This window comes from Brienomyrus brachyistius, chromosome 5, assembly GCF_023856365.1.
Source record: "Brienomyrus brachyistius isolate T26 chromosome 5, BBRACH_0.4, whole genome shotgun sequence".
NCBI lineage: Eukaryota > Metazoa > Chordata > Actinopteri > Osteoglossiformes > Mormyridae > Brienomyrus > Brienomyrus brachyistius.
The window spans coordinates 19,028,150-19,039,799 of NC_064537.1; the positions used below are offsets into that span (position 1 = coordinate 19,028,150).

At 41.3% G+C, this 11,650-nt stretch overlaps 1 protein-coding gene across 5 annotated transcripts in view; it reads left to right on the forward strand.

Moving 5' to 3' along the window:
* LOC125742626 (inactive rhomboid protein 1) overlaps nt 1-1,893 on the forward strand; it is a 36,908-nt gene extending 35,015 nt beyond the window's left edge. For all 5 annotated transcript variants that reach the window (XM_049014813.1, XM_049014816.1, XM_049014815.1 and 2 more), the window contains 2 exons: nt 182-335; nt 824-1,893. In XM_049014813.1, coding sequence (XP_048870770.1) covers nt 182-335; nt 824-1,243 — 574 coding nt within the window. In that variant the 3' untranslated portion in view covers nt 1,244-1,893. The remainder of the gene's footprint in view (nt 1-181; nt 336-823) is intronic.
* The last annotated feature ends 9,757 nt before the right edge of the window (nt 1,894-11,650 follow it).

Consider the following 11,650-nt stretch of genomic DNA (forward strand, 5'->3'; position numbering starts at 1 on the left):
CAGTTTGCATTTTTGCCACGAGCTGGGAGGGAGCAATAAACGTGGACTGTCTGTGGTACCCCGAGGATCGGATTAGGAAACCCTGGTCTACGTATTGACCTTACATGGAGGAATGTTTTATATGTTAAATGTGTATCATCAGCTCACCTAATCTGACCTGCTGTGTTCGGTCCCGATCAAGGATCCTGCACTGTCTGGTGTCAGTGTGCTTCCAGATGACAATCCTGAGGGACCTGGAGAAGCTGGCGGGCTGGCTGCGCATCTCCATCATCTACATCCTGAGCGGCATCACCGGCAACCTGGCCAGTGCCATCTTTCTGCCCTACCGAGCTGAGGTTGGATGAGCTAGTAGCTTTTGGGCTGACAGTACATAACTCGCACAAAATAGCAGTGTTTACACCCCGGTGGTTTCTGAGTCTGTGCAGCTAAATCCTTGTAGTCTGTAGAGTAAGAGGGCAGCAGATGGTCTAGTGTATAGAAGCTAGGCTTGTGACCAAAGGCCTGGCAATCAAAAACCTACGAAGGTAATTGCTGTTCTATTGCTCCATTGAACAGAGCAATATAACTGGCAGCAGAATGAATGTGTCAGCTAGAGCAAGTCACTCTCAATAAAAGCAAAAAGTAACTGCCATTTAGCCACCTGCTGCTGTCTACTGTCAGATCACTTGTACTGGGATCTCATTCAAAGATACAGCTCTAGTGACAGCTAAACCTTGATGTGAAGAATTGGGTATATTTGGCTTTGGATGATTTAAGAACAGTGATTTTTCGGACCTTTTCAGTGAGTGATAAGTGTCCCTGTCCTCTGTCCCGGGTCTGTCAGGTTGGTCCAGCAGGCTCACAGTTTGGCATCCTGGCGTGCCTCTTCGTAGAGCTCATCCAGAGCTGGCAGATCCTGGCGCGGCCGTGGAGAGCTCTGGCCAAGCTGCTGTGCGTGGTGATCTTCCTCTTTGCTTTTGGCCTACTGCCCTGGATCGACAACTTCGCCCACATCTCGGGCTTCATCTCGGGTTTCTTCCTCTCCTTCGCCTTCCTGCCCTACATCAGCTTCGGCCGCATGGACATGTACCGCAAGCGCTGCCAGATCATCGCCGCCCTGCTGGTGTTCATGGGGCTGCTGGCTGGCCTGGCCGTGCTCTTCTACGTCTACCCCATCAAGTGCGAGTGGTGCGAGCTGCTCACCTGCATCCCATTCACAGACAAGTTCTGCGAGAAGTACGACCTCAACGCTCACCTCCACTGAGCTCATTGGACAACCAGAGGGCTTGGCTGATGACCACATTCTTCCTGCTTCCTGTACTTTCCTCTGCACCAATCACCTTGGGCAACACATCCCTTATTTTCTCCTATCACGCTCCTCCTCTGCAATATGAGAGTGATTTTTTAATTATTATTATTATTATTATTATTATTTGGTCAGTTTGGTCACTATATTATCACCTCTCCCAGTTATAAAACTCACTTATTTCACACTGACCAGGTTGTTAATGTAATCTGATTGAAGATGTCTAGATTTTGTCTAGAATGTCACACATTGTTTTTAATGCATTTGAGATGAACCAGAGGAAAGTGACCTGCAGAGTCAGACGTAACCTCAGAGTACATCCTTCATTTAGTATTTCTTTTATTTCGTAAGCACTTCACCAACCAGGCCTAGGATTTTAACGTCAAACTGAAACGGGAGTACGAACAAAACAATTTTACAATATGCCTTTGGTGCCTTGTTGATAAATGTACTACTGCCATATTTTTGTTACGCTAGATGGAGCACTCAAATTTAACCTTTTATTTGTACGTTACTACAGACGTGGTGATGGAAAACGATACGGTAGTGTTTTAGCTACCATCAACTTACTTGTAACTAAGAATACAGCTAGAGAAAACCTCAAGCTACCCAATGAAGTGTCTGTCTTTGTGTTTCTCCAGTTTGTGTGTGTTTGGGCTGTAGGTTTTTTTTATTTTTTTTTGGGGGGGGTGGGGTCTGTATCACATTAGACTGTCACACAGTAGAAAAGGGAACAAATATCTTCTGAGAACTTTGATATATCTGATGCTAGGCTAAGCCATCAATGAGTAACAACCAATAACAACTGCAAGATGGTTATTTGAACAGGAGCTATACAAAACACCATTCATAAAACATTACATCAAAAAAGTAATTCAAATAACACCCAAGGAAATTGGGTAGCAACTAGCATCAAGTAGTCGTGGTTTTCGTAGGGTAGATGGTAGGATGAGGTCAGTTAGGTGTTCCCAGGAAAGATGGGTTTTAAAACACAAGGTTCTCAGACATTTTTGGGTGGCTCATTCCACCATTGAGAGAGAAAATGGGAATCATCTACTATGGGGCTTCTTTTCACACAGGAATTCCCAGGTAATGTTTGCTGCCTGACGAGGGTGAGAGAAGTCAAAGGCTCCGATGAGTGACTCTGTGTAAATAGATGCTATTCCATAAAACACTAAGGCAAGTCATGATGATAACATCGATAAATCAGTCTGGACAGCTATAAATCAGTATTTCGCTAGATAGAAAGTTGTAATCTTAGATATCTACGTTAAAGTGCCAAAGCTTAAAGGGTTAAGTATTTTTGCAGGTTAGACCACCAAATAACATACTGAAAAGTCTGAAAAGAAATAGGTACTTCCTCTATCTTTGTGTAATCAGAAAAAAAATTGTAAAATTGTAGCATGTTTAAAGGCCTTGATGTACTGCATTGAAATGCCAAGCAATTATCATGAATAACATTCCTGACAAAGGAACAAGTGGTGATCAATAACTCTCCTGCTGTTGCTGTGGCAACGTCAAACAAACAGGGATAATGCAGCACATTTCAAAACAGCAACAATGAAGAAAGAGCACCGCATGAGCACCATTCATTCATTTTCAAGAGGATGTAGATTGTACAAGAATCTGGCCGGAGAAAAATCTTTACAACGGTGAAAGAAAATGGTGGATTTGGTTTGGCACTGAGTATGAATATTCTTCTAAGCCAGGCAGGGCAGTTTTTTGTTAGCAGACGGTGGAAATATCCCCACTTCTGTGTGGTTTTTCATCTCAAATTCTCTGTCAGTATTCGGATAACACCACAAAAATGAAGAAAGAACCAGCTTTTAGTGCATATCAAAGACGAGTTTGAAAAGTGGAAGATGTCAATTCTTAAGTCAGCTTTACATCTGATTCTCCAGATACACATTAATTGATGGCGGCCTGTGCAGTATGTAAATGCCTTCTGCCATTAGCTTTCCATTTTCCTGCCAAATCTGAACAATTGTCCCATTTCAATTTTATCAAGAGCCATCTGTACTTGTCATTTTTCAATGGAAGACTGTACAGTACATCTGCATGCATAGGAAATAACTCCCACAAGTGCAAAATCTACACATTGTCTTTTAAACTTGACTGTAAGTGCAGAATTACAGTATACATATGGATCCGTGCATCAATAAAAGGAGAACAATAGGTTCCTCAGATGGAACTATTATTTTATTAGGTGAAATCTGAAATAATGTGTCAGAATCTAAATTTCTTCCATATTCATGGAATATGGATATCGGGGATATATTTAATGGCAAGCGAACAGGCGGTTTTTATAGGCAATGAGTTGGAAGTTGGAGAAGTGGCTGACAGGGAACAGACTGTCATGGCCAGACGAATGGCTTGGAGAACCTCCGATTCTCCAGCAAGGTGTGTGGGCTGCTCCTGATCAGCGGGGCTGAGGACCTGTCGACAGGTTGGAGGATGAAAAAAGCCATGAACTGGCGACAGACTGTCAGGTGCCCACAGTTCATTGATGCGTGGGGACAGTGGAAGGTGTCCCGTCTGGTACCGAGAGACACAAGAGCTACTGTGGCACAACTGATGGAAAATTTTAATGCTGTGCGCAAAACAGCATTGGGGATGGGGCTGCTTTACCACAGACCAGTTACGGTGCCCATGCTTACCACACTTTACTGGTCAAAGCATCTGCAATAGCACACAATCATCAGGAGTGGACCTTAGACCAGTAGAAAAAGGTTTCCTGGAAACCAACAGCACAATAGGCAGATGGTCATAATGGCTAGGTTCTTCGGTGTATGTACGTCCTGTCAGGATTTTTCTTCCAAATTCGAGGAGTTAATTTTAATGAAGTCAAAATCAATTATTTGTCAGCAAGAAAATCAACAACTGAAATATGCTGTTTGTATAAGTATTTAATCCTTACACTTTAGCACTTGGTAGAGCCACCCTTTTGCTGCAATAACAGCTTTAAGTATTTGGGGCTAAGTAGCTGTCAGGTTCGCGGGTAAGCGGACGGGCAGGAAGGATCAGGCAGGCAGGCGAAAGTCGGGTAAAACGGGAATTTATTAAAGGGTAGAGGGCTAAGGGAATAACAGGACATCGCAAAGACACTAACATTAATGACGGACCACAAGGCAGGGCGAAGTAACAAGACACAGCTGGGTACGATTGGAGAAGCACACGAGGATAATCAGGGGGGCGTGGCACACACGAGGATCGGACGAGTCGGGCATGACAGTAGCTACCAGATTTTTATACTGTTGGTCGGATGGTGCCTGTTGCAATTTACAAATAAAGCCACAGGTTCACCATGGGATTTAGATCTGCAATGTAGTAGATTCACTTTTTAAACCACTCCTGTATTGCTTTGGCTTTGTGCTTAGGATCATTGTCCTTCCGAAAGGTGAGTTCTTTCCCTAGCCTTTAGTGTTTGATGCAGACTTTCCTGTAATATCTCCCTGCATTTTGGTCCATCCATTTCCCCTCAATTTTTGACCGGTCAGTCAGTTCTGGAAGATGAAATACTTATGGAAGCAGCATTTTTCAGTTATTGATTTTCTAGAAAACATTTGAAAATTTACTGTGAGAGATAGTAAAGTTTGTATTAAAATACTGACAGGAAGAATATGTATATGTATTATTTGTAACTGAAATAATACATAAACACACTATGTATGCCTCATGTGTTGTGACAGTGCTTACGTGAAAATCGTCAAAATTGTCCTCTATTTGAGCTACAGTAGCCCTTCTGCTGTTCCAGACTCGATAGCCTTCGTTCACATCGCGCAGCTGAATACGCTGTTGGTGGTCTTTCTCTCCTTGGACCACTCTCAGCAGGTACTCACCACGGCTGGCCATGGCTGAGCATCCCACAAGCCTTGCTGTTTCCGAGATACTCTGATGCCGTTATCTGGCCATAATGATTTGACCCATGTCACTCAGATCTTCATCTCTGGCCATTTCTTCTGCATTCATATCAACTACAAGCACCGGATGTTAGCTACCATCTCATATATCCCAGAGAGTTAACATTCTTTACTTCACCTGGGGGTTGTCAGTAATGGAAAGTGTAGAGGACATTGCATTTAGGCTGTTGCTTGACCGCTGTACCAAGGATGTAAACATGTCCCGCCCTGTTTCAAGGCTGAATGGTATTTTTCAAAGGGTAATGGGAAATCCGGGCCATTTTTATGGGTGGTTTTTATGACTATAAACCTATTTATTTATTATTTAAATAATTTTAAGGCATTGGAAAGTCTGAAAGCAAGGCAAAAAGCAATAAGGGGATTAACCTCATACACACATCATCCTCAAATGAGAGTAAATTTCTAGAGGATTGCAGACAGAGGATTGTATCTGACCCAGGAACATTTAATCCCCATAATTCACACACACATATAAGTTAACGGTGTTATTTATTCCTACTAAAATACTTAGTAATTGAGCTCAGCATTGTGTCTTCCAAACACCTTAAACAACACTGCACTTGGGATTGATGTTTTCCTCCAGGCTTCCTTGATATTTGGAACTATCAAAATAAATATCAAGATGAAAACGCTATCAAAACAAGAGGTGTTATGTTAATTGTTATTTAACAGTTTGCTCCTCCATCATAATGGCCTCACTCATGAAGGTGAAGCTGTTCAGGAAGCCTCCATAGTCTGAGATTTTGAAATAGCTTGGCCAGTGAACACACATCATTACTGAAACACCAACATTGTAGATGCAGTTAATTTGTCATCACTGGCAATGCTGGATGGCTCACTGCGTGGCAACCTCAGGAGCCTGATCAACACAGGACTACCGCCTCACATGCACACACACTGCTGATAGGATAGATAAACCAGACTGCTTTAAGACACAAACCCATTCATCGCCAGAAAAAAAAAACTTTTACATGAATGTCAGCAAGCTAGAAGCTAAGGTTGGAATTTTGAGTCCAAAACACACTTCCACATCTCTAATCTCTGCAGTTTTGGTTGGAGTAAAGCTTTAGTGTGAGGCCTATGACAGAGTAGAGAGGAGTATTTTGGATAGGCTATATAACACATTGAAAAATCACAATAGATGAAGGTCAAATTCAAATTCATCAAATCTCTAATTACAGTGCTGATGTAAATATAGCTACAGCTATAATCAGCTATGATCGAGCCTCCAATAAGGGTGGTGATGCATCACCACAGTCCGCTGGGGAGTTTATGATTAGCCAGGTAGAAGGAGTTGGTGGTTGGGGTACCTCTCATCATTCTCGCCCCACCTGTGACTCACTTCTAAAGGGATGCAGTCTCCTGGGTCTTGGGAATGTGAGGAGCGGAGTGCAGCACATTTGCCAGAAGAAGCGAGAATGAGCTGCAATAATCCCCACAGGCTCAGTCAAATATATCTGTAATCACCTACAACTGTAGATTGCTTTCATCCTTGATGTAACATATCCATCCAGCCATCCATCCATGCATGCATACATCCATCTTTTAACTGCTTATGCAGTACAGAGAGGTAGGAGATAATGTATGACATGTACCTTGTAATTTCAGGAAAGTTTCAGACCCCAAAACCCAAACTTCAAGAAAACCTGACCTTTGGAGTTAATTTCATAGAACACTGCCTGCCATACCTCCGTTAACTGATGAGGAGAGGGGAGGAAGCACACTGCCGTGATATTGTTCCTCTCCCACTTATCACAGGCATTCAGCTGCTGGCTTCAGTTCTCGACCCCCTTTTATCCCTCAAGCAGTTCTGTGGAGGTCAGCTCTGGCTAATTAACCCCCCCAGTGAGCTCCCAGCTCCATATGCTGGCTGCCTGCCTGTCACAAGCAGGTCCACAGTGTCTACGGTGCTCAGTGTCGATATAATGAGTTGCAGTCAGAGAATCCAGAATCGTGCCATTGTTTCTGTATTAAAACACAAAATCCCTGTTCGCAAAACGATGGGCTGGATTACCTGTCTATGAGCACAATACTCCAAAGAAGAGGATGCTTGTCCAAATATTAGTTGCATGCTTTTTGTAAGCTTTCTCATATAAATCTTGTGCTCCTTTGCTTTCAAGGGTGCAGTTAATGATAGTTCTCTTAGTTACCTACTCATATTTAAAATTAATTACACTTATATTTAACATTGACAACCGCATACAAACTGTATTACACTGTAAACAAAAACAAGTTACAGTTGCAACAAAAAATATTCTGAAGGCTTTAAATGAGGTAATTAATTTATTAAGTGGCCCAATAAACTTTAGCATTACAATGATATTTCAGACACTATTTTTATTACTTACATGCACTTTTTTTTGTTCCAAAAACTTCCTGCCAGATTGAATACACTATTGTTTATGCTCAAATGGGGAGACGTTATGGACGTTTTTGGGAGTTAGAGAGTTTTCCAAAAGCCGCAGATGACATGCAAAGGCTCGCCAACGACAAAAAAGTATAGTGACTTATAAAAACATAACATATATGTATATTCCTGGTTTGCAGGATGTCAGTTGTGCTCTCACTGTACCTCACAGTGATCTTTGTGTCTCGCATCACTCGTACCTTTTTGCTTCACTTTGCCCGCATTCTTGCTTCACTTGCCAAGGGGACCAAAACATTTTACGTGGTGTTTCCAGATTGCAGGGAGCCTGTAACAGCCGCAATGTTGAAGGGTCGACTATACATTGCACTAAGAAATTCTTTGTCAGTCCTGCCTATAATTTACAGTTCTAATCAGTAATCTGCACAAGTGCAGACTTACCACTGCCGAAGGTGCAGGCCCTATCACACACCTGGCACAAAGTGCTTTCACCTCACAAGCCTTTCTATAACAGGAAACAGGAAGAGCTCGGGGGGAGACCAGAGTGCGGCAGCATAATCAGCACTGGCCCCTCCCATGCCCCAGGAGGCCGTCTTGCATGAGCGCCAAGGAAATGATCAGTCATGATAATAGCGAAGCATGACACTGAACGTGCATTCCAGCTTCTTTAGTATTCCACAGAAAATAGTCCATGTGGCCGTGTTGGGGATGTGTGACTACCTGATCTCCAGATTCGAACTGTTGGCATTTTTTAACCTTTGTACAATGATATTTTAGTTACAAAAATGAAAATCATTAACTTACAATAGTTTTTCACCTACAACAATCATGCTAATGCGATGAACCCTCTGATTTATTGCTGAGAAATCCCCCAATAAAACCTGCTGGTCAGTACGACTTCATCACACCTGTTGTGATAAACATGCCAAGTGAGACTGGGGATATTGAGTTTGAATGGATCATGTTTAGCCAGAAGTCAGTTAGTGCCTGTCATGGCAGTTCTCCTGAGGGAACTGAATTTCACGATGAGATCATCATACACACAAAATGGTCTTTAATTACGATAATGCGCTATTAATTAGATGGATATGTAACAATGCAATATTTTCTATCAACACCTGTTAGGTACATCAAACTTCATCTGCGCTGCACTTTTCTTGCTCCCTTTTGCAGTCCATCTCATTAGCTTTAGCATCCACAAATGCTGCTCCTTTCCTCGCTGTCTCTGCTTGTTCTCATTAGCTGTAGCATCCACACACGCTGCTCCTTTCCTCGCTGTCTCTGCATGTTCTCATTAGCATTAGCATCCACAAACGCTGCTCCTTTCCTCACGGTCTCTGCTTGTTCTCATTAGCTTTAGCATCCACACAAGCTGCTCCTTTCCTCGCTGTCTCTGCATGTTCTCATTAGCATTAGCATCCACACACGCTGCTCCTTTCCTCGCTGTCTCTGCATGTTCTCATTAGCTTTAGCATCCACACACGCTGCTCCTTCCTTCGCCATCACTGCATGTTCTCTTTAGCACTGGCATCCACAAACGCTGCTCCTTTCCTCAACATCAATGCATGTTTTCTTTTGCACTAGCATCCACACACGCTGCTCCTAACTATAATGTGAAAGAAGACACGAGTCATATGCCAACTTTGTGACAATACTATGCACAAGGTATTACAAGTGAGTAATGATTCAAATGTTGTCACCGCGTCAATATAAATGCATAAAAGTGAAAATCTCACCTGTCTGTTTACATAGAGGAAAACACTTTGTTGTTTTGCAGTGTAATTCTCCGTCTTCGATTCTCATAAAATGGCGCCGATTTAAACGAGCTGAAGAGTGACCGTTGTACTTCGTTTTCTTGTGGTGTTTTCCAACTGCGCATGTGCAGATCTTACTCCACCTACTGACCAATATGCGGTACTGCAGAAGCAACACAACTCTGTTTCATTCATTTTAACTAACTGAGCTGTATAAATTTGAAGAATTGCTTCTTTTAATTCTGTCAACACAACTCTTTTAATTTTAATGCACAAACGAAATTTTATTAATTAATTTAGACATAATTACATTCTTTGGACCAACAAATGCCATGTTTCATTTTTTTGAGTGTTGTCTGGCAGACCAGCAGTCTGTTGTGGTAACAACATAGTTCGCAGTGCTCAGTTTTTTGACGATTATGCTCTTCGTGTTCTTTTGCAGGTTCCTGTATTTTGAGTATGTTTTCCAAATTTCTGTAACTACTTATCCAGCAGAACACATTTCAGAACTTGTTTAGCCTCTAGCTTATACATACTAATTATATATACTAACATTGATACATTAAATAAAACAGCTAAACGATGATATGACGTTTTCTAATCAGTCTCTGACATTACATACCTGGTGTCGGTTGTCAGTTACCAAAACCTTCTTGACCATTCAATATTTTCAATAGTTAAAAGCTAACGCTAACGCTAATTCATTCCTCCGTAGAAAATGTATTGTGGTCTGCTTAGCTTATGCCACTATTTAACGAAATGTTTACAAACACTAACAGGGTCTATGTGAAAGATTCCTTTTTTAAACTGGGATTCTGGAGCCTAACAAGACTAACATCCGCCTAACCACAGCAAAAAAAAGGAATTTATGTAATTCGTTTTATTTAAGAGAAGTTACAGTTTCCCCTGAAATAAAAAATGTTCAGTTGCAAGTGTATATATGGGGCTTCACTCAATTAAAAAAAATAGTAATTCTGAAATTTACTTTGACTTCTATGTCATTGCAGACAGTATGAACCCAAGATATTTCTGGTCAACTGCATTTCATTTGTTAATATACATCAATTCTTACATTTCAGGCCTACAACACATTACAAAAAGAGTTGAGACAGAGGCAATTTAGGGGTAGTAATGAGGTAAAAAAAAAAATTATGATGTGATTTCAAAGAGGTGACGTCAGTAGGTAATTGTAATCATGATTTAGTACAAAGCAGTATCGGTAAGTGCTTACGGGATGGCCAGTACCCTCTGCTGGCCAAACAGGGACATGACGGAAGCGGATCGTGAAAAATACAAATTGTTTTTACAAAACAATATCAGAATATCAAAATGTGGTTACAAAACAATATCAGAATATAAAAATGTGGTTACAAAACAATATCAGAATATCAAAATGTGGTTACAAAACAATATCAGATTTGGAGGTCAACTGGTACGCTGAAATCTATCTCCGCTATCATCAGACACCCAGTGTTCACACCCATCAGCAAATTCTCTTTGCAATTTCAGCATATAGATCAGTAATAAAAAAATCAGATATGATTATTTATTCTTATTAAGATGCTTTAGCAAAATTATTACTTTTTTTTTTACTATAGCATGAAATTCAGATGAAGATACACTTTGAGATTATGTTCTGCTGTATAAAAGTTAACTGTGAGTCACCACTTCATGAGTTTTTCTGGATTCTGATTAAGCACCATAGAGCAAGTTACCTTAGCCTTGGAGCTACCCACCTAGATCCTACCCCCCTCCCGGAGGAGGGTACGCTTCTCTTGGGATGAGGTAACTGTGTACCACAAAATAACATGTGTTATGTACGTTATGTCTGTCGAGTAACCAGGACCGGCTGAATGGACAAAATGCCACATTCTAACACCACATAATGAAATCACAGATCCTTTCCTTCAACAACTACTTCACAGTTGCAAAATACCTAGAGGCAAAAGTGGATTAACAAATTCAGGAACCCCAAAGCTACACTTTCCGTACGCCCTTGTCTGCCTCCACTACCCAAAACGATACAATAATTAACCATGAAACTATAAAATATTACTTACTATAAAATAATTCCTACAAAGTCAAAGGGAATGTAATTCTGTATCAAACGAGAGCAATCACATCAGAACAACAACAAACCAGCAACTTCACATCAGTCATATGCGGCAACCAGAACGAGTGCAGCAGAGACCTCATTCAATAAACGCATCTCAATAGCAGTAACCCTAAAACATTACACTCTGATCCCGTGCGTATCAACTGCATCGACAATGTGCACTCAAGACACACCTATCATACATGGCATAGACCATAGATAACTTTACAA